We start from the raw sequence: 27,844 nt of genomic DNA on the forward strand, positions 1-27,844 counted from the left end.
TACTTGCATTGCTGGTCCTCTGCCTTTAGGTGGCGAGGGGTACTACCTAGCTTAGCCGACTTGTCCCTGTAATGAACTGCAATAACTATGCTGACCTTCATGGCCATGTCCCAGGAAAAAGTGTTAGTACATTTTACCCCGGCTACTGTAGAGGGACTTGAAGTGGGACAATAAACATGTACATCTGTAGGAACCCAGAACAAAAGTCTCTCTCATGGGACAAATGCAATATCTATTTACAACCTCCTGTTCCTCAATACAAGTGTCTCTGCATAGTTTAAGGTTAATCCACATCTACTTAATGAAACACAGAAATAAAACTTCCCCAAATGAAATGAGAATTCTCCCTTGGCTCCAGTGTCAAAAGCAGCACAAATGAAATTAAAGCCCTGAGAGAAAGTAAAGCATAGGTTGCTACTAGGAGATAAGACACCTGGCTAGACAGGCTAGTAATCTGCTACAGTCTGTCAACATGTAGCTTTAAAACCCTTTAAATTAAACAGAGCAATATTTGCTGGTTTTAGAGTCCATTAAAATAGAGAAAAATGAGCATTTAAGTTAAAGAGCAACTAAAGGGCAAATGTATGATGTGCTGGAAGGAACCAGATCAAGGTACAAAGGTAAAGACCCATGTAGAAACATGCAGATAAAGGAATCTAGCAAGTCAAAACAACCTATGGGAACAAACAGACTTGCCCATTAACTTAGCTACATAAGTTTAGCCATTCCTAGTTGCACCAAAGTGAGAATTAAAAATTATTTTACTATGTAAGGGCAGAGATATAAGAAGCTGTTCCCTCTAGAGGTTTGTTAGCAGGTAGCTTCTTTGCAGCTCATGGCCAAGGCCATCCCTGGGGGAGCAAATCAGGGCGACCACCCGGGGCCCTGCGGAGCTGGGTGGAGCAGCGTCGTTACTCTGCACTGCCGCCAGCTTCACATCTGGCTGTTTGGCACCCCCTCCACTGCTGAATCCGTTGCCGGATTCCTCACATCCAGGGACAGGGCCCCACACAGGCTGATTTGCCCCAGGCCCTGCACCCTGCTCAGGTCATATCTCCTCATGGCAAAGGCAATGTGTGGAGTATGGCAAAGCTTTGTACAGTAACCATGTAGGTACAGCAGTATAAACTCTGAAACACTGACTCTTCTGCTAATGAGGCCCCTGTTCCTCATTGTTTTGTTCTTTGGTTGTCTGAACAATCCCTCTAGGTCAGGAGTGGCAAACATACAGCCTGTGGGCCTGCCACATGATTGTATCTGGCTCACAGGTGTCCGCATCATACTCTACATGGGGCCAAGCTTCACCCAGGGCAGTCTGCATTGCATGCCTGCCAGCACCCACCGACTGTCCCAATCAGTGCACACAGCTTCCAGGTGGGTTGCTCCCAGTGCAGTCCCACCTGCCTAGGTACTGCTCAGATTCTTCCACCTCCAGTGGCTCCTCCTCTTGCCCCTGCTGTGCCACTTCAGGCAGCAGGTAGTGTAGAGAAGCAACAGTAGCTATGAGGCATCACATACAGACCCTCCCAGGCTGGAATGTCACTGTTTCCCTTGTTTCTCTCCTTTAAAGGAGAATGCATTTTTAAAGTTTGTTTGTGACCCTTTCATATATCCTTGCAGCCCACTTCTGGGTCATGACCCCGGAATTGAGAAATGCTGGACTGGACCTCCTGGAGGTCCTTGCCAGCCCTAATTTTCTATGATTTTATGACAACAACATCCAAAGACTTCTGTCAGACAAGATTCTTTGGGTAAATCTGGTATCTTTAATTTGACCGACTAAAATAGTTGGAAAAATTCTTCTTTGCAAGCTTTTGGGTAAAAACACACCTTCTTCAGGCAGAGGAAGCACTTAAAGTTGTTTTGTGCTCTTCCTAGATGGGATAGAATAGAAGCCAAAAGCCTGCATCACATACTCAGCCGGGAGGGTGGAAGTGGCAGCCAGGCAGCTCCTGTCCCAGTGTGCAGGGCTTCAGCTCCCAGTACCTTTCATCCACTCAGCCACTCGCAGGTGGCTGCTCATTGCCCTGGGGGGTGAAGTGAATGGAAGACAGCTGGGAGCTAGGGATGCACCGATAGAGATTTTGGGGGCTGATACCAATAGCTAATTTTTAAGGAGGCACATCGGTCGATGCCAATCTGATTTCCAATACAGCATGGACAGCTGGGTGCAGCTGTTAAGTCTGTTGTGGTAAAAAGGAAGGGGGGAGGGAGAGGGTGTGAGGGGGGCAGATCAAGGGCCCCATGGTAAGGGAGGGAGTGGGGCTGGGGTAGGAGCTAGGGCTGGGGCAGGTGCTGCCCAGCTGGAGCGGGGCAGGGCACAGGCCGGAGCCATGGCTCATCCAGGAGACACTGTGGGGAGTGGCACCTGCTGCTGCGCGCACCCCAGGAAGGAATGAGGGGAGTGTGTACCCCCGGATCTGCATGGGGTGGCACAGTTGCTGCTGCGGGCTGGGGCCAGGGCTGCTCTAGGCTTTTCCCAGTGGCAGTGCTGGGAGGGGGCTATGGGGGGATTGTAGCCACCCCAAAATTCACTGTAGCCCCCCTCCCAGTGCCACCACCACCTGCCCCGAGTGCAGCGCCTGCTGGGAAGGGCCCAGCACAGCCCTGGCCCCCGACCCACTCTCTCCCTCACTGCAGGGGCCTTGATCTGCCCCCCCATGCCCCTTCCCTCCCCCTTCCCTGTCCACCACAACAGACTTACCAGCTGCATGCAGCTCTCCAAGCTGCCAGACTGTGCTCCTTGCTGCCTATGTGCTGAGCTGTGGTTGTGCACCTGCATGGGCCATATATCGGCCACTTCAGGCCGATTTCTGATACAGCCAATTTTCTTTACATCGATGCTGATCCGATATCAGACTGATGTATCAATGCAGCTCTACCAGGAGCTAAAGCTGGAGCAGGAGCCACCGGGCTGCAGCTTCCCCCTTGCCTGACTGGGCATCTGCTGCCTGGCACATGTCCCCACAGCTTCCCCACATTGCCTGATGCCCAGAGTGGCACAGCAGGGACAGGAGAAAGAGAAGAAGGAGGTGGAGGTGGGGGGAGCCAAGTAGTACCTGGGCAGCTGTGCTGGCAGCCCTGTGGAAAAGCTGTGTATTGGCCGGGGTTGGGGTGGTGCTGTCTGGTGGGTGCAGAGTAGGTGTGAGCAGAAGTACAGCGTGGGCTACCTAACATGGGAGCGGGCAGGGTTTGGCCCCATGAAGAGCACTGTGGGGGCAGCTGTGGGCTGGATGTGGGGTGGGGGCAAACACCTCACCACACCTGCACCACACTGTCCAGGCAAGCTCTGCTGCATGAACCCCCTGCTCCACTTTTCTTCCTCCTTCCCCACCACCCCTGGCTGGCTCCTGTGACCTTGCACCCGGGCAATCCTCCCCCATACACTTTCTCCCCCCTCTCCCCCCCACACACACAATATACAGGAGTAAGACTTTATTTTGAGTTACTATGCAATCACTTCTATATACACTACTCAAAAATTATAAATCAGGACAAAATTATTTTTTGAAATAAAATTATAATATGTTATAGCAGATGTTTGATTTTTAGCATAGGATTGATTTTTTTAATCTATAATTTGTTAAAATGATATCTTCTGAAAGTTTGTGTGTGTGGTCCCTACACACTCCCTAAAACTCATTAAGTGTCCCTTCAGCTTAAATAATTGCCCACCCTTCCTCTAGGTGGTAGATAAGAAAAAATGTATTTCCTCAGAGACCACTGTTGGGACCTTTATTATTTTCTCTATATCCTTACTTTCTTGGTGAATTAATTTGATCCTATAAGGTCTAAGATGTGTGGATTTTCTTCCATCTCTGTTGACATTTGCCTTCGCATTATGCAGTATTTACAGTATTTATATTACACCACCTTTTTCTTGTTCTAATCTAAGGTACTAAAGAATCCATTGCTGCTGTTTGCTGCAGGTTCTTTAGCTTTATTTTGCTTCTCAAAGCAAAGACAGTGGCTCAGATCTAACTTTTAATTAGACAAACATGCATTGCTGGATATACGATACAAATCCATAATATGAAGATTCTGATTCCTACAACCAAACCTGCAACTAGGAGGAAAATAAATCCTTAGGTTTGAATACATACCAGGAAACATATGTCTATGTGAAACCTAGCTATGCACATCAAATATTAGAAGTCTCTAGCATTTGTACTTTGGCTAGCTTTGCTAGACAACCTGTCTTCCTTCACCTGTTTGACAAAAGCTGCTCATTTACTTTTAAGTCAAAGGGCCATTTAAAAACTCTGTAATGTATCTTTAAAAAGATTAAGGCTATTACCAGCTTTCCAAATCTAGACGGAAACTGAATCACTATAGCATAATACACCTTTCTATTGAATTTAATCAGACTTCTGATTAGGAAATAATACTTCTATTAAGAAATAAAAGGATCATATCCCTTTCACTAACTGATGCTGTTATTAATGACAGTACTTGAATAGAAACTCAAAAAGTAAAATGATACTGTCATTAATGACCCTGGAGCAGGGAGCTAAAACAGTAAACTGACACCCATCTCATATGCTAAAAATAAATGTTTGGCTTAAAGAACTCCAGTGTAGTATAAAAATATTCTACCATACCACATCTATTTACAAAGATGAGTAAATGACTAAAAATAAATCCAGGCACATTAAATACAAAAGAATCATTAAGAATCAAATGGAAAAATGCCATCTGTACAACCTGGAAATCCAGAGAGGATTTTAGACAGTGTGGCTCAACTGTATGTTCTACTGTTTAAAAATGTTTACCTCTAAGTTATTCAAGTGGCTGGGTAAACTCTTAAAGTGGTCTTACAAACAAATTGAGCATGCATCTGTGGACAGTGTTAATAATTACGGGTGTGCGTACATGTCTGCACCCACACACAGCATGTTTAAAGAGCAGGGATTCCAAAGGAGATGTTCACAGTTTGATGCACTGGAGAATAGCTAAGAGTAATGGGATTTAACACAGAACAGGGTAACATTCACAGTAAACTCTTAAAGTGGTCTTACAAACAAATTGAGCATGCATCTGTGGACAGTGTTAATAATTACGGGTGTGCGTACATGTCTGCACCCACACACAGCATGTTTAAAGAGCAGGGATTCCAAAGGAGATGTTCACAGTTTGATGCACTGGAGAATAGCTAAGAGTAATGGGATTTAACACAGAACAGGGTAACATTCACAAGTCTCCATATTAGGTGAAAAAATCTTAGTATGTAGGTCTGTTGGCCAATAGGATAATCCCCATACAGAAGGTGATGGAAGCTTCTTGCACTGACACTGGCTAAAGTACCAGATGGTCCTGTATAGTATATTTTCATGTATTCTACAGGAGGATGGCCCAGACGAGATCAATGTTTTCTTCGCATCTCTATCTAGGATTCCATAATATATCTTACATTCTTTCACTCTAATTTTTCTCATTTTTTCTTAAGAAATACATAGTGCTGCTTTATTTTCCTGTAACTGTGAAAAACCTGGATGGGTACTTGGAAACACATACTATAGCAGGTGTTCTGGTTTGATTACATAGTGTAGGAATCAAGATGCAGGTTGTATTGGTACAAAAGGAAATACTATTGTATTTAAAGGCAATAAGTTAAACGTGTGGAGTGGCTGGAGCCCTATGATCTGCTCTAAGACACTGGATAAATGTCCCAAACAGGCTTGATATGTTGATTGTACACAAAACTTATACTAACATTCATTTTACATGACAGTTCTAAATTTTATTATGTGCATCTCTAATGTGCTAAAAAACATAATACTACAGTGACCTAAATATATGTCCCAAGTGTTTAAGAAGTTCCAGGCCAACTCTGGCAGTAACCTCTAATCTTCTAAATGCCGGTATTAAGGCCTAGATACCTTGCACTTATGTGTGGGTGTCCCTAAACACTTTACTTTTTCTCTTCCACATTGGGAGTTTACAGGACAGGAAGCTTTAAATTAAGCATATGCTATTCTATGAAATAGATGGATCTCAAACCAGTTTATTGATGACAAAAAGCAAATTACTCCGGAAGGATTAATTTTCTTGAGTGCTCTCAGATACATAAATGCTTGCCTTCATAAGATTTTTTGTATTGTTTGATTAAACCAGAGATACAAAGACAAAATCCAGTACTCATGGGCATGGGTACTCATGGGATTATGGATGCCCATAATCTAGAGAATCTGCCATAAAAGTAGGCCTTTTACATTTGTGACAGACTATACTGTTGATATATGATTCTGAGTCATATGACTCAATTGTTTAAAAACAAAACAAAATAAGAAAAACATGAGGGGCCTAATTCTTTCCTCATATACACTGATGCACATCAGGATTAACTTTGCTAAAATCAGTGGCATACTGATATGCCATATTGGCACAAATAAGAATAGAATGAAGTCCCACCTATGAGTAAGCAAGCTAAACGAGATTCAGGTGAAGCATACTCCTTGTCTTCAGTGATCCCTTCCATCATGGTACCTTAGGCTACTGATACAAAAGTACTAATTCACAATGGAAATGCTGACCTGTTCTTAGTTATGTAGTCAACACTTATTGTAACCATACAGAATCACATGAAAGTCTAACTTCTGGTCAATGATATCACTTCAAATGGAAACAAGATTTGGTTTATTATTGTTCAGAGTTAAGAAAAAATGATCAGTAGTAACTGTTGCAGATCCCTCTGCCCTAAAAAATGTTTCAGGTATACAATTTTGCATACATTATGGTAACACTAGAGAAGGGACAGACTAATCTTTCTTTCCTCCAGCTGTTTTATTGATCCTCCACTAACCAAGCATCTGCACTCTCAACTCTATCAAAACCACACTCACTAATAATAAAAGTGTCTTCTTTCCAGCTAAATCAGAGGCAATTATTTCTCCTTATCCTTTAGGCTCTTTTGACTGCCTTAAACACTGACGAAAGTTTCCTTTTTTTCAGGCCCCCTCAACATGTTAGTTATTGTACAGTTAATTGGTTAATTGTGCAGTTACCTGGAGACCAGCTACACATGCAAAGTAGCTATAATACAATAAAAAGCTCCAACCAGCTATAAAGATAGACCTCTAAAATGTGTACTAGCTTTATAGTTAGCTGGTTGCTATTGAGCTTTAATTTGCATGTGTACCATGGTCTCCCCTACCTCTGGAAACCCTATCAGCTGATGGAGCTCTCAGGCACAGGGGTGCAACATGCCCTGTGGAAAACCCAAAAGCCTTAAGTATCATGGCAGCTGCAATTAGCAGGGTCCAGAGGTGCATGAAACCCCTAGGCCCTGGGGGTCATGGCTACTGTGATCCCTAGGCCCCAGGGTGCGGGAAACCCAAGGAGTCAGAGGATCACTGCAAGTGTGATCCTCCCACCCTGGAGATGTGGGGAACCCCTGATGCTGAAGGACTGCTGAAATCCTCTGATCCTGGGAGTTTCCCACACCCCCAGGGAGGGGGGAATCACCCTTGCAGTAATCCTCTAGCCCCAGAGATTTCCCTGCACACCTAGGGTGGGCAGATTGCTACAGCTGCAATCCTCTAGCTCTGGGGTTTTCCCGCAACCCCAAAAGTGGGGGGAGATTGCCACAGTGGGGATACTCCAGCCCCAGGGATGTGTGGGCCACTCCTATGGCTGGGAGCCCATCAACTTGGGTATGTGGGGCTCCTAGCCATAGGAGTCTGCTTTTTGTTGTTGTGGGAGAGCCTGGGATCGGGTTCCCCCTGCACCAGCAGTCAGGCATGACAGCATCTAATGCGTGGTCCCACAGTTGTGCTTTCTTTCATGCACATATGGTGTGGCAGGAGATACAACTCCGTGAATCATGCATTAGATCCCACTGCACTTTTACCTGCACGTATAGAGGAAGCCTCATGTTCTTAACATCTATAGCTTTCCATGTTTATAGGTTTTAATGTCAAAGTTCTTTTCCTACTTTTACAGACTGTATCTTTTCCTGCTTCTTGTTGGCATCCATTAAGACTCTGTTCTTGTTCCTTTTCTCTATTTAATCTCTTGGTAATTTCATGGTTTCCAATTTATTGCTATTCATCCTGACTACTTCTCCATCCAGTCTCATAAAGTATCATGTACAAACTGTTTCTCTTGTTTCCAGTGATACTTTTGCAAAAATGCATATTTCACCTTTATAAAATTTTCCAGTTCATTTCCAGGTACAAATCAAAGTCCTGTTTTTTACCTTTATACCCATAAATTGTTTATACCCTGCATATACCCAAGCCCCAAATGGCTTCTTTTTATTTAATACTGTAGTAGACAGTATGCAAAATAACAAACAGCCCTCTTATCTAAAAATAAAGGTTTTTTTTTTTCACTGAGCTATTTTCAGTTGTCAAACTTGCTCCTTTAATTAGTCTACTAAGTGTCCAAATATGTTGATATTCAGATTAGACTGAAAAGCTTCTCTGTTCTACCAGGTATTTTTCAGAGCAGGTGATAGCAGGATTTGGGAATATTTTAGTTGCAGATATTAATTTATGGATTTGTATTAGCTTTGGTAATTTTACCCAGAATTCAAGGTGGTTTTATTTTAAATACATACATTCATGTCATACCGGCATCTGCACATGTACATACATGGGGATATTTAATTCAATTCAACTTAATTCAATATTTTTGAACTTTTATATGGGATTTGTTTGAGGCTTTCTTCCTTATATTGTGTTGTAGAAAACTAATAAGTAGTTTCCAGAAAAAATAAAAAAATAATTATTTTCTATTAAATTCCCAAATATGAGTAAGTAAAGCAGTCTAATGAATCGCTTTTAGAAGCTTACAGACTTTGCCCACTCAACTCAGTTCAGGAGGTTGCTTCTTTCTTCTTTTGTGTTGGCACCTGTCAAGTTTAGGAGTTGGCATTGGACTTTGGAGACCTGCCAAAACTATTTTTAGAAATAATATAGATGTTTCTATCAAGTTTTCAGCTGTGAGATATGATGATATTTTGGCAACAAGCTTAACATGTGATATCCAAAAACCAAAAGACTGATAATGATATCAGCAGCAAGCTGATTGTATTTTATCTATTTAAAAAACAAACAAAACATACCCACAGGAAGAAGGTCAAATCTATGACCTCTGAAAAAAACTCAGAACTTCTCCAGGCATCCAAACCAACACAGTAAACCACGAGAATACAGAAATAAAATGCCTTCCAAAGTAACATAGGACCTTTAAAGTTCATTTAAACCTTAATGCAAATAGAGAATAAAGTTTGGCTCAGGAATGTTGGGAAAAGGATAAAGTGATTCAAATGCCTTGGCTGAGTTGAAAAGCCAATTAGCCATTTTAACAGGTTATCCAGCACCATGAATTACAGACCTATAGTGCATTTATTTTGTTTTTGCTTGTTGCAGCCATTATAGAGGCTGCGCACACACATTCAAATGAATTGGGGAAATTCTCCGATTTGATCTCCTTGCAGAAAAACTTACCCAGAGCTGTGTGTGTGTATACACATTCAATTATTGAGGCCCCTAAAGAGTGGAGAGCTTTCAGTGCTGACACTATGCAGTCAGGAGACCCCAGTGCACACATCTCAGTCTGCTCTCCAGGCTCCCTTAATCTTCCTGGTGACAGATGACAGCAGTGCATGGGGCCGCCTGATCGGCTGACCCAGACTACTCATGGTCATCCTGTGTTTCCTGCAGCACAATGTGAGGATTCTGAAGGGGGCATTTTCTGCTCCCTGTTGGAGCAACACAGTCCAGCAAGCAACATGCTGTCTCCCTGGAGTGGGACAGGGGAAGGTAGAAAACTACAGGACTATGTTCTCTTGTGAGAGAAGCCATGGCATGTATAGACATTCACTCTTGCAGGAGATACTCTCCTGACAGCAATTTAACCTTGGTTGTTCCCAGGTTGTTTTTCTCTTGGAGCAGCCATTTTTACTATAGTAGAAAAAGCCTGAACATCTGTATACTCATGTTTTCTCCTAGAAAACCAGCCTCTCTCCCATGAGAAACTGTCTGTATGGGGCCTAAAGTATTAATTCATTAGCTTTTATCAGCCATTTTTACAAGAGACTAATGTTATGCAGGGTTTCTGTTTTGCTCTTTCCTATCTGGTTTCTTCAGGTTTCTTTCATCCCATATACAAATTAATGGGTGGTTCAGTGGTTTACATCTGGACAACATGCAGCATTAGACCAAAAAGGCAGCCCCTATTTAGTCCTCAGCTAAAGGAATAACAGCTATAAAGTAGGCATTGAAATCTGGAAGTGTAAGCCCAATAGGCAAACTATGATTCAATGGTTTGTTGTAGGGGTGTAGGTTGTCACCTCACCAATCTTAAAAAGGCTTTCACCCAACAAGGACACTCCTCCAGAGAGATAGATCGCACATTTGAAAGAGCCACCTGGATACCACGTGAAGAACTGCTGCAGCACAGAAGAAAACCCCCCACAAATTGCACACCACTGGTTATGACGTATCACCCCTCCCTTGAACCTGTATGGAAAATCCTCAAACAACTACAACCCACACTAGAAAGAGACCCTATTCTTAAAAAAGATCTTCCCAGAGCCACCCATCCTAGCCTTCAAACAAACACTGAACCTCCCTAACCTAACCTCATCACCAGAAGCAAACTTCCTCAAGCCCAGAACACACCAAAAGGATACAGACCGTGCCATGACAAGAAATGCAAAACCTGCCAACACATCTCCACCACCCCCACTATTACTACACCCCACAACAGAGCCATCAGCATCCCAGGACTTTACAGCTGCACCTCCAGAAATGTAATATACCTCATCCAATGCACCAAATGCCCTGATGGAAAATACATTGAAGAGACCAAACAACAACTGTGCACCAGAATGAATGCACACCGGAAATCCATCAAAGATAGAAATACCCAATTACCGGTGGGGGTACATTTCTCACAAGAAAACCACTCTCTCTCCAATCTCTCAGTCCTGATCCTCAAAGGAAACTTACAAAACACTTCCCAGAGACAAGCCTATGAACTCCATTTCATCAGCCTCCTGGACACTAAAAATCATGGACTAAATATAGACATTGGATTTATGACACATTATAACCTGCCTGACATCTGACTCCCCAGGTATCTCTGCACTTTCATCCCCCTTCTCTCTCCCTTCCCCCTGCCACCGCCTGTCTCTCACCCATTGACTCCTCAATCTACATTTTCACTGACTACCTGTCTTGTATGCATACCAGCCCAGCCGCTGGCTTCTTTACTTTTCATTCCATCCAGGAAGAGCACACACCAACTGCTGAAACTTCCTTAGCCTGACGAAGGGTTTTTGAACCCGAAAGCTTGCTTAATAATTGTTCCAACTATTTAAGTTAGTCTAATAAAATATATCAGATTCACCCAAGGAACCTTGTCTACCAATGGTTTGTTGTGGCATTTAAAGTTCTAAACCTTCTAAGCCTCTGCCCTTTCACCTTTCCTTTGGTGCAATTTCCTCTTCAAAGCAATGGTTCAATTGATATTTTAATTCCAACTGCAGACTTTTTTTTCCCCTGAGAGTGTTTGTATGTACAGAATGGCCATTTAACCTCATGCTGAATTTCATAAAGTACTATGAGACATATACATGTCAATACATACATAAGTAATTCCTAAACATGACAGAACACTTCAATTGGAATTCTAAAGAAATTTGAGGTAAATAGATGCCCATATCACACTGACTGATTAGTAGCTACTGGGCACTTAATTCTCCAAGACTTCTTCCAGGGCCCAGACTTTCTATTTCTAGTTTCTTTTCTGAAACAAGTGTGAATATTCTTTTTAAAGAACTTTTTCCATTTTGATATTGGTTTCTAATTATTATTATGTAAGGATGCTCCTATGATGTTAAGTCAGCCACAAATCTCATGAACACTTACTAAAAACAATATCAAGTTATAGTTCATATTTTTGAAAATATCATTTCCTCTCTTGCAAATATTATTCTCCTCCATCCACACATACAGACACTGCAAAATATCTGAGGATCAACTTTTTTTAAAGTGTTGCAACAAGAATAGATTATATTCTACTACTTCCAATTTATTACAGATATTGTCATAAAAATGGATTCATGTTGTGCTAGTTTCTCATCTCATTATAATCCTTGTCATGCGACTAAGGCATCAGAATTTTAATGCTTGCTCTATGAAAGATATTAGTATGCTGTGTTCTCTGTCTAAAAATTCTACCGTGTTATTAAACTAAAAATAAAGACCGAGAAGTAGTGCAACAGTCTTACTTCAGGTTTGCAATGGGGTGTTACAGTATAGCATCTGGAAATACTTCATAGCAGTGGTGCTCAACCTCAGGCCTGTAGTGTTACATCATCTGGCCCATGTACCTCTGCACAGGCCCAGAAATTTGGAAGTGAGGAAGCAGTGACAGCATCAATTGTTCCCAGAGCCACAGTAATAAACATGGTCACTGCTACCCCACTGCCAAATTTCCAGACCTGTGGAGAGCTCTGTGGCCTGGATGACATGGCCCTGGGTACCAGATCACAACAGTACATGGCCAGAACCAGTGTTCGGGGTTGGGCCAGTGCACACGGTTACACCAGTGTGCTGTATCATATCTGTGGACTGACCCTGCACAGAATCTGACCCACATACCAACCACATGCCACTTGGCCGGCCTTCAGGGCTGGAGAAGTTGAGTATGAATGAGCTTGGATTGTTTCCTAACATACATGATGTCCTGACAGAGTAAACCATCTGGCTGAGTCTTTGATTACTTCAGCTTCCACAGGTGTTGGTGTAAGCCACTAGTAGAGTCAGAAGGCTACTAGCAAAGTATGAGAAACAGAAGGCAAGAGATGTATGAAAAATCCATCTCACCCAAAATTTTCAGATAAAAGAAATGTCAGTTTATAAACAGAATACTTCAGCAGCATACAGATCTCTATACAAGCAACTCTATTCAAAAAGGCTATTCAACATAGGCTGACTTGCTTTTCCTATTATGAGGTTCACAATATCCTACCCATGGCAGCTTTAATTAGGGAGCATTAATTGTATGAGTCCTCACTGGGCCTAATCTATACAGTGGAGCTTCTTCAAAATAACAACAATAAAACTGGTTTTAGTTAGAACTCAGGAAGCAGCTGGATGCAAATGTGGATTTAAACCAGTCTGGTTCTTCTCTTTTCCCCTGCTGGTTGGCTAATTCAGTGATGCAGCATAAATTAGCTACAGAACAGTCAAAGATTAAAGTTGCAATCATTAAAGGACCGAGTTGTTTTCTTTCTAAATTTATTTTATGCCACTATGATGTGTCAGATATTTTCTTTTTGTCCACAAAGGTACTGGCAGTGAGTCTGGGGTTTAAGTGATGCAAGGGATATCATTTTTATTACATGTACACCCTTATTTAGGGTTTGAATGCCATTTATCAAGATAAAGAAGCAGTTATTTTATTTATCATCTGTCATGGCTTTTGTTTAAATGTACTGAGAAATTGAAGGGTCGTTCGTTGTAGCCATCTTGGTCTAAGGGCATAGGCAGACAAGGTTCTTTGGGTAGATTTGATATCTTTTATTAGACCAACTAAATAGTTGGAAAATTGTTTTTGCAAGCTTTCAGGCACAAATGCCCTCCTTCAGACATAGGGGAAGTTTGTAGACTGTAGAAAGTCTGAGACTTTCCCTATGCCTGAAGAAGGGCGTTTGTACCCAAAAGCTTGCAAAAAAACATTTTCCCCACCTATTCAATTGGTCTCATAAAAGAGATCACCTCTACCCAAAGAATCTTGTCTGCCTGAGAAATTGAAGAAATTATTCTGGCCATCACAGAACTTTCATAACTTTATTTTTTGTTTGTTTTTATTAATGGGAATTTTTTAAGCATTAGAAAAAATACTGAATAATATTTAAAGTAATTTCTATTAATATGCATTATACATGCCTGTAGGATTTCATTAGCCATCAAAATGCTTTCACTGCAATTTCTGTCAATAGAAAATGTGAGCAGCAGAAAAAGTTTATTTTTATATGCAATTTTCCTTTGAAAGGATGTTTATAAAAATGCTACTATAATTTTATATCAAAATCAATGTTTACAGCTTAATATCATGACATTTGTATATAGGTCCTATACAGTTCAGTCCAATACAGAACTCAAGCCTCCAAATTTGATCAGGCCTACTATACTTACCACAAAGAGTCTATTTAGAGATCAACTTCTAATTTATGATGGTAAGCACTACAATTTACTAGCAAGTTTTTGCAACACTAGATTCCATCCAGTTGTCAGTAAAGTTGGTTCTCTACACCTTGGCATGCCATAATTCCAAACACATCAAGCAAACTGGTACATTGCAAAAATAAGAGGTTATAATATACGTTTGCCAGACTGTTAACACTTTAAATAATTAGTGAGGGGTACAGTTTCTTCTGATATCAGAGAATCAAGAGGCTTGGTGCATTATTGATAAAACAGAGCAAGGTTTAGCCCACTATAAAGTCACACAGTTCAATCCTACAATACTTACTCACACGGCTACAGTCAGGAAGGACTAAGTATAGATGAACTGAGTATAGATTGCAATATCAAACCCATAATTCATTATTGAGGAGTTCTCTGGGAATTATTCACTAGCCCCAGAGCCTGGAACTCTTGTTGGAATTTTCTGTTTGTTTATCCACAGAAACAATCATTAAAACACAAGCACATTAAATTAAAATACAGCCTTAGCCTAGGGTTACATTTCCAGTTCCAAAAAAGAGGACACCTGTCACACAGGGGAAGGGCAGGGTATATGACCATGATGGGGGGGAAGGCGGGGGGCATGATATGCCAGTGCCCTGCCCCTGCCCATTTTGTTGCCCTTCACTCCAAAGCCACAGCACCCTCATGCCCAATGCAGATCCGAGCCCTGCCACTGCCCCTCACTCCCAACCCACATCCCCCCTTGTCCATGCTGATGCCCCTCACTCTCAACCTCCGAACCCCCTGGCGCCCCCAGTACCTTGCCCTCCTGACCCACAGTCCCCTGCCCCTCCTGGTGTCCTTTACACCCAAGCCACAGCTCCCCCAGCACTGCTGGTGCCCCTCACTGCAGCCCCCTGCTTCCCCCCCCGCAAGCACAGGCATCGGCCCTGGTGCCACCAGCCTGGCTACACAGCTTCCTGCTGCCTCTGAAGGGCCCTTCCACTCCCTTCACCTGCTGGATGGGCAGGTGCCTCTCCTGCCCTCCTGCCCCTCCCCCCCCCCCGGCCCTCCTGCCCCCCCCCCCCCCCGGACAGTCCCCTAGCCCTGGCCCTCCAACCCCTATCCACCATAGACTTACCTGTATCCAGCTGCTGGGCTGCTTCCACACCCCTGCCTGGCTACATGCCAACCATGTGTGTGCGCCCTGCCTCCAATCGCCATCCCCAGAGGCCCAAGCAGCTCCTTGCTAAGGGAAGCTGGGAAGTGCTGGGAAACATGTTGAAGCCAAGCTGACCAAAATCCCAGACATTTGATCATATTAAAAAAAAAATGCCCAGATCGAGATTTGAGGATCTAAAAAGAGGAAATGTCCAGGAAAACCCGGAATTATGGTAACCCTACCTTAGCCACTGAGATCATATTTTATAGATCCTAGGATTTTTTTGAGTCCTGATAGCTTGTTTTCAAAGACTGTGGAGAACAACATAAATGTAGAGTTAGGGCAGTGCATACAAGCATTTACTGGTTCTGGGAGTTGTGCAGGAAAACCAGAGCAAGAAACTCAGGGTAAGGGGAGAAGCAGGCAGGATCAGGGGGGACTAGTGGGTCCATGAGATCAGGGAGAGCTGGTAGATCCATGGGGAGAAAGGCTTGTCTATCCAGGTTTAGGGGATTGAAGGGATAAAAATATCCCAGTCACAATCAGGGTGAGGGTAGGAAGAGCTCAGTCCTGAGGCTGGGATGAGATGCTGGACTTCCCCAGCCCTGGTGCTGTGCTCCAAACATGTACAGGCATTTGATGGATCAGGTTAACCTGTTCTAAGTTAGCTCACCCACTCAGGTGAACTAATTTAGATTGGGCCCACCATTTTTTGCCTGATTTAATCTCCCTGAATGTCTGTATGATTACATATTTAGCTTGACCTAATTGTAATTAGGTCAAACTAAATGTAGCCTTTGTATATACCCAGGGAGTTTTATCTTTTGGGCTCTATATTAATATAGAAAGAAAAATGCACTCAAGTGAGCAAAACTTCAGCCACTGCCTTCAGTTTAACAAAGGACCTCTTACCTCAAAAACAGCACACCTTTAAATGTCCACCTAAATACTGAAAACACATATAATGATTCAATTTACTAACACAAGGAAGACGTGAGGAACACTCCTGTTTATTCCTGAACTCCACTGATGTGACCGTAGAAAAAGGGATGCCTTGTGGAAAAATAATACAAAACGAAAGCATCGGGAAAAACCTCAATTGCTAATTGATACCTTCAAGGCAAAGGTATGCAGCACCTCATAAACAGTGATAAGGTACCTGGTTATTGTGGGTATTGCATTTATCAGCAAAATATAGGATTCTGCATTTCTCCCAGTCAGAAAGTCATGTTATATCATTAGTATTGGGAAGACACTAGGTATATGGTTGGGGCTGTTCCAGGAATGGATCAAGAAGTTCTTGGAATTACTCTTCAAAAAATGTACTCTGTATTTATGTGGCTCTGTATTTATGTGGTAATAACAAAATATCCTGATAAAATTTGAGATGTCAAACAGAAGGGTTAAGAAATTCAGTTAAGTTTTACCAATAACCTTAGTTTTGCCCCCTGATTTGTTTTATTATTAACTGTTATTATAGGTGGTCTACATAGTAAATCCTTCAATTAAATTTGCTATAATGTATTTCATATAATTATTTTCCCTATAATTAAATATTTCCATAATATGATGTTATTTTAGGAGTTTAGACTTTTGCCAAACAGATCATTTGGAGTGAAATTCTCCACACCTAATACTAAGGCTGATAATTTTCAAAAAAAAAAATCAGCTAAAATGGCTCCAGCCATTTCTGAGAAGGAAGTGAAAAAATTCTTATTCTTTTAGATTAAAAATTTAAAAAAATACAATTACTCAATTTAAGCACTTTCTTAACATAGACAAATGAATATTACAAATCAAGAGCAGTCACATTATATACATGAGAAAAATGTACAGATTGCATGTACACCATTTTTTAATATATTATGGAAAAACTTACAGCAACCACCATATTTAAAGTGCATTACATTTTCCATATCAAGGATTCTTGTGACTTTTTCTTTGAGAAGCCATTGGCCATGCTAGGTCTTTGATTTTGGGAGGGACAATATTCTCAGGCTAGTGGGTTTTTTAGATTTAGCTAAATTATAAAATATTTTTTTAAAGCCGCATTTTCCTTCTCTCACCTATGTTCCTTTGCAGTGCAGCCAAACAAAAAGCACTGAATTTTCTGATATTGAGCTGATGCTATCACTAAGGCAGCAGGCACATGCTACCCTCCAAAGGTCCTGGATCAGCTTCAATGGAGGAAGACCAGGTTAAAAAAAAAAAAAAAAAAAAAAAAATCAGTCTGGGCTGGGTCCCCTGCATATCCTTAAATGTCTGGACATAGTCCAGACAGCCCAACTACCCTCCTTGCTAATTGCAGGGCAGCACATGGTAACAGACAGGCCTGACTAAACCATTTTATGTGGTCTCAGCACAGGGCATCTGTTATTATCCTCTCACAACACAATCCTGAGAGCAGGACGTAACACAGATGGTCCCCAACTCAAAGGATCATGGACAAGGGAACCAGGCTAAGCTGAACCCTGCCTTTCAACTATTTTCTGGATCCAGGACCACATTTTCCCCACTGGGAAGACAGCTGCTACTGCTGTCAGCTAAGGTTCTTACTACTTGAATTATAGGATTTGATGATCTTTTCTCTGAGGATTCAAAGTCTTGTGTTGATGCATAATTTAGGGGAAGATAGAGGTGTTATTACCACATAAAATAGAATTTTTTTTCTAACTTTTTTCTTTTACCGTCAAATCCTGAAATTGCTGAGAACTTGCAACTTTTCAGTGACATCAGTGATTTTCAGAGAAATTAGTAAGACAGCACTGAACTGTATTTTAGAAGCACTGCTTATATTGGGAACCACATACTGCTGAAAAGCCTTGGGGAGCATGGCAAAGAAGGCACTCCCCATGACAGAAATTCAGAAATGGCCAGTACCACAGTCTGTCCTCCCTCCTGCCTCTCCTCATCCCCAGTCTTGAACTCCAAGGCTAGGGTGATGCAGCAATTCTTGCACTCAGGTAAACAACGGAGCTGCAATTGTTCCTGGGCACCATTGCTGCCTCATTTTACCTTGCCTATCTCTCAGAAGATGGGCAGAATTTGGCCTTAAGATACAAAAAAAAAAAAAGAACAAAACACGAGATAGGGAAGAGTAAGGACAAATAATTAGCAAGAAGCAGTGGAGTGAAGGCATAGAACGAACATTTCCAATCCTACTTTATCCAAAATAAGATATCAGTAAAAGACGTTGTTTCTATTATAGCCTATTTAAAGTCTTATGATCATGTTAAAGACCGTGCTAATCCTAGTTGCATAACTCTTTGGAGTCAACACAGAATGTAATGCTCTTGTGAACAGCCCTTGGTTTTGATTCCACAACTCAAGATCTCAGACAACAAAGTTTTGCTGAATGAAAGCTAAAACCATCTCCCCTGTTTTTACCCATCCTTAGTTAAAATAAGAAAGTTGTTTTAAAATATCCTAGCTTCTTCCTCTAGTTAAACCAAGTTTTGTAGAAGAGGTTGCTGTTTGTCTTTGTGACCATTACGCTATTGATTATTGTGCAAATATTAGACTTCCTGCTTGTGGAGAAGTTGCTTCAAAGTTCCTTTCAGTTCTGTTTGCATATTTCAAACTCCTGCATGGTTTAGAACAAGGAAGTTTATGTAATGTTCCAGAGAAACTGCAGTGCATCATGGCTCGTTTTAAACCAGGTATGAATACATGACACAGATGAATTCACAAACACTCCTTTCATCTGAAATTTAAGCAGCAACCTTCCCCCAGCCTCCAAAGGTTTACACTGTTCTAACGACTGAAATAGTTACATTCAAGAAAGAGCTCAAAATGAATCTTACCTGAATGTACTTGGGAAAGATTAAACTTTCAAATATTAAATTGACTTGAATATATGGTTTCCCAAAGAAATTCAATATTTGTTATAACAAGAACATATTATGATCTTAAACTTTGCTTGACCTATTTTAGTAATGAAAGTGCCAAAAATGGTTTGCTAAGGACCAGATTTGTGGATGATCATACAAATTTCACAACTAGAATTTTTTGTATGCTTTGGGGTAGCTACCTATATAATCACACAGTTGTGGATAGCATTATCCAGTTTGCACAATGAGGACATGAGAGTGTTTAAATACCTGTGCCTGAAAGTCTTAGTTACTGAAGAAAGGTAATGGTTTAAGTACTTTGTTTCAGCTTTCTTTTATTATATAACTTATGGTTCCAATAGTCTACATAAATTTCCTCAGATGACAGATGCCTCTCTTCTAAGCAGCACAGAAATTTGAACATATAGCAGATGAAGTTTGTTAAAAACTACTTTTTGACTGATGTGTTGTAGGAGCTTTTAAGCATATGCATATACCTATACATATAGTGCACAGCTTCACCACTACTATTGTAAGCACAATGCGGAATAATTATAACCAGTTATGCTAAACTGAATATCCTCAAGGTGGCACCCACACTAAGGGATGGCATATGTTTGACGATCTCAAAGAATGTAATGCATTCCTGTCAGGCTTAGGGCTGAAATCACAAAACAAAAAATGGTAGGAACAGACTTCCAAGAGCTTCCTCAGTTCTAGACTTCTACAACTGTAGATAAAAATTTTCTACAACACGTATTTCCCTTCAACAGTATAAATGCCATCATGATTATGCTTGAATACTCAATGTCACACAGATACAAGGTCCAAAATAATCACTTAGTGTTGTATACAATCTTGGACAATTTAGCGCTGAAGACTATGCATCAAGAACATCAAAGAAAACAAGCACAGTCAGTCAGAGAGAGAGAGGGAGAGATGCTGCAGTGATAAAAAGATGGGAACAAATGCTTTTGAAATGGCAAGTGCTTTCAGTCCTGAAGTACATACACACAAACATCAAGCCTATTTTGCTAAAAACTGAACAATTTAGCTACACAGTCAGCATAACAAAAGCATCTCCCTAAGGGATTTTTTTTGCCTTCAGAAAGTTAAAAAATATATTTGTAATTAAAAAGTAATGGCCAATGATCTATACAGCTTTTAGAAAAAGAAGAGATCTGAAAGAAAGTGAATTTAAAGTAGGTACATTTGTGTTATGGATTTTAACTAATATATGATAATCTACATTTGCCATAATTCATGGATGAAAATGCTTCTAAAGACTAGAGGGTATTTTATACTATTGACTTCACAGTGAATGAAACATTTTATCAACATTTATTTAGATGTCTGGAAAAACTGCCAGTGACATTCCTGGAAACAATGGTGTCTTGCATGAAAAAGTAAAGCTGTTTCCTACAAATTAATCCTCCAGCTATAAAACTAACAAAGATTTACTGGTTGGAAGGAAAGCACTTATCTGTTTTCTACCTAACAAGACATGCCATGGAACTTTCTGAAAGGCATCTTGCATATTTTTAACATTGCTTCCAAGCAGTACAGTGAAATGTGCAACACATTAATATTTCACAAGCTGAACAATTTGAAAATGTTTCCTTAAAATTCAGAGTGCAGGGATTCTTCATAGTAAATGTTATTTCTATCTAGAGTTAATAAAATTAGCACAGTACTATCACTCCATAGGATTTTGCATCAGATTTCTAAAAATATTCTCAAGATATTCATGGTACATTCAATAATCAACTGCCAAATAAAAGATTCTTATACTATTAACATATTTAAAATACAGAAGCATTTATTTTAATATCTGAGAAATAATGCTTACAGTTAGCTCTCTAACAAGCATTTTCACTTTAGCCATCTTTCAGAAAATGTCATGATTACCATCTGAACAAGAAAAAGATAAAGTTCAAATGCTGATTTTGGTATTTTTATTTCTTTATGACACATATTATCCAAAGGTAAAAAGCATCTAAAGAATAAATGAGGGTCATTTTTAGAGGCTAAGATTTCCTAAATGGATACTTCAGTACCTAAGTTTCAGCAAATGAGTAAACTTTAGTACTGGATCACTCTTAAAAAATAAAGTTACCAAGACATAGCATGCATTTATCTCTGTATACAGCTAGGACAGGCAGACAGTACGCCACTCTTACGTTAGTTAAAACAGAGAAAAAAATTACCACTTTCCACATGGCTTTACTTACCCAGAAGCATGTTTCTCATCTACCATTAAATCAGCAGAATGGTAAGTTTTGCCAAAATAGATTTAGCAAGGGGAAAGTTTCTTACAAAATCCCTTTTGACCTGACTCAAGTTTTGAAGAAGATTTGAGCTTCAATTGCTGAGAAATGTGCCTTGAACCCTAAAGCTGCTGAGGTACTATACTTCACTCTCATTGGTGAACGATACCTCTCCAGAAACTAAATTGAAACAATAGAGAGATTGTCAGTAGCTTTTGCCACCTCAGACTGTGGAGCAACAAAATCATGAAAAACTAGGTCACTTCTCTGAAGCTTAAGTGATATATTTTGTGTGTATGTGTGTGTCCACTACTTGGTCTGAAAATAATCCTCTGCATCTGACTAAAGAAGGAATACTCCACAGACATACTTTGTGAATAAAGCTCAGGATATTTTATTGCACATAAATTTAAAGAAAAAATGTTAATAAAATAAATGATAGGCCAAATTTAGCTTTATAGAAGCAGGCACAATTCCACTGTGTAGGTGTGCCTCCTTCTACCATAGCATTACTTGTACAGACTTTCCTTAAAGAGTATAATAAGTATTCTTTTTTTAATCTAGAGGTAGGTGATGTTTACCTATTCCTTTTACAGGCGTTGCCAAATATGAAACAATAAAATTAGCCTGAACAAAAATACATTAGACATATATTTAATATGCTTTCTGCTGCCACAAGTTTTAATCTTTATTGAGCATTAAAATCTATACTGGACTGTTTGTGCCTAGTCTGCACAATGATGATTACTTCTGTGAGGAAGAAGAAAAAGGTCCCCTTCTTAGAGATATTGAAGGTTAAAACAAGGTTTGTATGGTACATATATTTTAAACATCTCAGTCCCTTAGAGCTTTTTGCTGTGGGCTATCTTCTGATCTAATTTGTGCCAGCATGAATTTAGTGCAATTCTAATGGAACTACATGATAGACAAATTATATCAGAGCAAGAGGGGACAGAAAATGGCCTTATGTGTATTAAACATATACTATGAGAAGTATGCTCCCTCTATCAGTTTGTGCCAGTCCAATTGGTTCCATCAGAACAGGGAAGACTACATATAGATTTACAACCATTCAGAAAGGGAAATGTGACTTTTTCTACTGACTTCCACTGAGTACAAGCCATATATTGTTGGCTTTGTGTTTATATTTTTTCTTGAATTAGACTTGAATCAAGTATGGAAAGAACGGGTGTGGGGGAGATGGGGGAAAGAGAGTACATGGCAGTCAGTGCCTCACTAGTCTTGCTGCTTAGAAGTCCTTAGAAAATGATATGTGAGGAGTTTATTTACTTTAAAGGCTTGATATATTTTCTTCACCTTTTCTGGCACTCTTGGGCCTTTTACATGTGCTCTGGGGGGGCTGCGCTTTAACTAGAGTGGATCTGAGAGCGTCTTGTGTATCAGTATCCCTGTGCTTAAAAATGGTGGTGGGTGCACTTGAACTAAAGCTCATTTGACAAGATGCAGGAGGCTCCTGGAGTGCAATAATTGCCATGCTCCAGCATACTTAATTAGTCAAGTCTGCTCCAATGTGCTGGAATTCCAGTGCATAGGTGCCCTTTGTTTTTAAAAGACTTAAACTATACAGCTAATAATGAACCTTGACGCTTGCATTCGGACAACTTGTGTAATGCTGAGGAACCAGGCTGTCAGCTTCTGAGTGGCTGCATGCTGTGCAGGCCACAAGCCAGAGGGGAGGCCCCCAGGTTTCCCCCCACTGCCATGCAGGCAGCACAGCCACCCTACCACACAGGAAGCATGGTCAATAGGCTCCCCAGGTCCCTCCTCAGGGATGGGGGCAAGAAGTGGTAGCTGCAGGAAGGATGCAAAACCCAGACACCCTGGCTGCTAAAGCATTAGGAGCAATGTCGGGGAGTGGTGTTTGGTAGGATTGCAAACTCTGACTGAAGCTATTCCAGGAGATTTTTTTCCCCCCAACATGATGTAACGTCATTTTTAGGGGTGCACCAATAGAGATTTTTTGGGCTGATACAGATGGCTGATTTTTAATGAGCCATATAGGCTGATACCAATCTGATTGCAAATATGCAGCCGAGAATCTTGGAGACCAGTGTTGGGCTGGTAAGTCTGTTGGGGTGGGGGGAAGGGGCAAAGGGGGAATGGGAGGGGTGGCTCCCGCCACTATGTGCACCCCGGGAGGGCATGGGGTGCATGTGCCCCCAGATCTGTGTGTGGGGTGAGGGCGGGCTGCCACTGTGGGGTGGGGTTGTGCTGAGCTCTTCCTGGTGGGGGGCTGGGTTGGGCTGTGCTCGGGGCAGGCAACAGTGGTGCTGGGAGAGAGGCTATCTGGGGTGGCTGCATCCCCCCCAAAATTCGCCCTAGCCCCCCTCCCAGCACCACCGCACACACCTGAGTGGAGCCCTGGTCCAAACCCCCTGGGAGAAGCCCAGCGCTGCCCCCAGCCCCAGCCCACAGCAGCAGCCCACCCTCACCTCACGCACAGATCCAGGGGCACATACCTCCCCATTCCCACCTGGGGTGCATGCAGTGGTGGGAGCTGCCCCCCCCCCACACATACCCCAGATGAACCACTCACAGCTCCCTCCCTTGCCCTGCCTGGCTGTATAGCACCTGCCCCACTCCCTCCCTAACTGCTGGGGCCTCGATCTGCCCCTCCCCCCACAGCAGATTTACCAGCCAGACCCAGCTGCTCTCCACACTGCTGGGCTGCACTCCTGGCTGCCTGCAATATCAACCTGTTCACAATATCAATCTCTTGGATTGCTTTCAATAGTCACCAGGAGATCAATGCGAATTCTGGTAAACTCCAGGCCAATCCGGGAGGGTTGGCAACCTTACAGCCTGCAGGCTGTGTGTTAACAGTCTGGGGGATGCCAGTCAGATAGTTCCACTGTAGACAAAGTAAAAAGGTTAGGCACATACCCCACTCTTAACACAGGAAGGTGACCCTTAGTTAACGTCAAAACTCCCTTTCCTTTTGGGCTGTAGCTTAACTCAAATAGCATCCACAAAATAAACTTCAGCTTAGGTGTCCTCACAAATTTTGTTCTGCAACTCCTTCTGCTGAAAGAGAGGTACCCACCTCTTTAATATCCTGCTTTGAGATAGCCATCCCTCCCAGAGTGATACAATACCAATTTGCATTTTAATTTTGAGTCTTGATAATTTTGTATTTTTGTAAAAGTCCTTATTTCCAGCATCTCAGGTTTTTTTTTAAAGTACAACTTCTAACTCTTATACTTGCAAATACGAGCTGTAAATTATGAACCCAAACATCAGAACTGCAACATCAGAAATTAAATAAAAGACACCAAATATTTTAAAATATATTCTTATGATTTTTAGGACAATCCCATAATCTTGGGACATGTTACTTGTGATTTTTGAGCACTCATCATTGGCAACACTGAATGAAGGTTTAGGGAGATGCATACACAACCAACAGATGACTCAGAAAGGACATACATATTTCTATTCATATTTTTAAACTCTGCCACCCTGTCCATATTATTTTCTCTTGTACTACAATTCAAAAACGATTTAGGGGAATTAGAAAAGGTACAAAGTTGCCATACCAGGAGAGACTAAAAAAGCTAAGGCTTTTCCATTTGGAGAGAAGGCTTAGGAGGGATATGACTGAGGTCTTTGAAATCATGATGGGCATGGACCAAGTGAACACGGAATTGTTGCTCACCAACTGCCAGAATATTAGAACTAAGAAGCACCCACTGAAATTAGAAGATGACATGTATAAAATTAACAAGAGAAAGTACCTTTTTAAGCAACGCGTAGTGAACTTATTGCCACAAGAGGTGGTAGAGGCAGACAACATAGTCAGGTTCAATGGATGATGGATCTATTAATGCCTACTGAACAGAAGGGTTAGAGATATTTCCTGTGGTATCTCTAAACCAGTGATGCCACCATCTGAATAGGGGATAGATTACTTTAGAGATATCCAGTTCAATGCTCTTCCTCTATAGAATCTATTTCTGCCACTGTTGGAAACAGAATCTTGGGCTAGATGATCCATTGGTCAGACCAGGTATAGTACTTCTTATGTTCTCATGTATTTTCTGGGAAGTATGAGTAGTTTCTTCAAAAGGCACAATTTTTAATATAGACACCCTGTGTTTTAATTGTAACACTGTTCCATACATTATACAGCCATTTAATTTGTTTGCATTACACCATGACAAAATGGCAAGGATAAAACACTATGCACTCTACTGAAGTGCACAGCATTGAGCGAAAAAAGGCTACGTACTTGCCTGGAGAGTGCACTTATCTGAATATAATAAAAACAATGCTTAAGGAGTATGCAGTGCTGCCAGCACTATGGCATTAGTAGCTCCAAAACAGACAAGCTCTCATCATTTTCAAGGTTCCTAATAGCACTGGTATCAAAGCCATGAGGGTCCAGAAAATTTACAAGGCAAGTGTTTTTTATTGGATCAACTAGTATTTTTTTTATTGGATCAACTGTGTATAGTGGGGAAAGATGCTGGACAATGGTTCAGGCACAGAGTACCCTTCAGGAAGAGCAGGAATCTGAAGAAGAGTGCTCTGCTCCCAAAACATTGTCCAACATCTCTCCCAACTATACGGTTGTTTCGAAAAAATTTCACTACTCCCCACCTCAAAACCTCCCTTGCCTCTCATAGGCTACAAACTGAAATTACACATAAACCAGTATAAGCAATTGGAGACCAGTTTAAATCTGTAACACAACAGAAGTTTAGTGCACATAAACTGCTTTCAGAATGGCTGAAACTAGTTTAAGATAAATCTGAATTGATGTAGTATCAGACTTAACTGATTTAGGTTAAAATGGTTTATTGAACTTCTGTCCCAGTTCCCCTCCAGATTCAAGTTAACTCACAGTTCCCCAGCATCCCAGAATGCTTTGCACCTTCCACACAAGCACCCCGCCCTCTTGCAGTATGGGTAGGCTAGCCCAAGCGGTTCTCTCCAGCGAAGCAGGGAGGCTTGCTCTAGCACCCTCTGGCTTCTGGCCTAAACCACTGCAGGCATGTGGCTGCATTTCAGGAATCAAAAGTGAGATATATTACATTTCTGGAGGTGCAGGTGTAACTTCCAGGAATGGTGACGGTTCTGTTGTGGGGTATAGTTATTTTGGGAGTGGTGGAGATGTCTTGGCAGGTTTTATATTTCTTGTCCTGGTATGGTTTGGATCCATTCAGTGTGCTTTGGGCCATAGAAATGTTGTTTCTGATGATGACGGCAGCGAGGTTTGGTGCTTGTTTAAAGGCTAGGTTCTGGAAAGATCTCTTTAAGAAAAAAGAGATGCTGATGAGGGAGTATTCAAGAGAGAGTGTAATGGAGGAGTGATGGTTATAGAATTTGTGATGGAAATCAATCAGACTCCAGGTTTTTGGCCCAAATGATGATGCCATCTAAATATTTTAGGTATAGCATGGGTTGGATGATGCAGTTCTTGAGGAAATCTTCTTCCAATTGGGTCATAAAAAAGTTGGCATATTGTGGGGCCATTTTGGTACCCATAGCTGTGCCCATGATCTGAAAGAAGTGTTGGTTATTGAAACTGAAGTTGTTGTGTGAGAGTATGAGGTGTATAAGTTCAGTAATATCTTTTGGTCTGTGCTCTGAGTTGTAATCTTGCTCTTATAGATATGTAAGGCAGGCTTGGATACCATCCTGGTATAGGATGTTTGTATATCAGCCGGTAACATCCATGGGCGGCTAGGAGGATATTGCTGGGAAGGTGGTCTATGCTTTCAAGTTTTCGTAGAAAGTCTGTTTTGTCATGGACAAAACTCAGTCTTTGGTGACAAGAGGTTTTAGGATGGATTTGATGAAACCTGACATTTCCTCAGGGTTTCATAGTTGGATATTATTAGTCTGCCTGGATTCCCTTGTTTGTGGATTTTAAGGAGCATGTAAAAGGTCCCTGGATTGGGTAGTAGGGGGGGATCAAGTTTTGCAGTTTTTGTTGTAGTTCAGACAGAAATGATGTCATGGTGGTTTGGAGTCTTAAGGTGAGAAGGGGAGTTGGAACTTCCTTTAGTTTTTCATAGTTGCTGGTGTCAGAGAGTTGTCTGTTGGCTTCTTTTATGTAGTTTTCATGGTTAAGGATAACTATAGATCCTCCTTTATCTGCTGGCTTTGTTAGTATTTGGGTTGTTATTTTATTACCATTTGGATCTTAGAGATTCTATGGCCCTTCTCTCAGAGGGAGAGGTTGTTATGGTGATCTTTGCTGTTATTTCATTGTTCATTCTTTCCCTGAAGCAGTCAATATAGCAGTCAAGGTTTGAATTTCATCCACTGTGAGGTGTCCAATCTAATGGGTTTTGGTGCTAACCTTTCCTTGATGTTGTTACAGGATGAAGTGTTGTTGAAAGTGGATTTGTTTCAATTGTGGAAATATTCCTTGAGATGGAGACATTGGAAAAATTCCTCCAGGGTATTTTA

General features: G+C 41.3%; 1 protein-coding gene across 3 annotated transcripts in view; it reads right to left on the bottom strand.

The window, feature by feature from the left end:
- Nucleotides 1-27,844, bottom strand: part of ZNF385B (zinc finger protein 385B) — a 262,176-nt gene that overhangs the window by 162,408 nt on the left and 71,924 nt on the right. Inside the window, exon 1 of one of the 3 annotated variants that reach the window (XM_006029116.3) lies at nt 21,371-21,392. The exons of the other annotated variants lie outside the window; for them this stretch is intronic. Coding sequence (XP_006029178.1) covers nt 21,371-21,389 — 19 coding nt within the window. The 5' untranslated portion in view covers nt 21,390-21,392. Of the gene's footprint in view, nt 1-21,370; nt 21,393-27,844 lie in introns of those variants that run through there. 3 annotated transcript variants of the gene reach the window in all.

This window comes from Alligator sinensis, unplaced genomic scaffold (genome assembly GCF_000455745.1).
Source record: "Alligator sinensis unplaced genomic scaffold, ASM45574v1 scaffold1130_1, whole genome shotgun sequence".
Lineage (NCBI taxonomy): Eukaryota > Metazoa > Chordata > Crocodylia > Alligatoridae > Alligator > Alligator sinensis.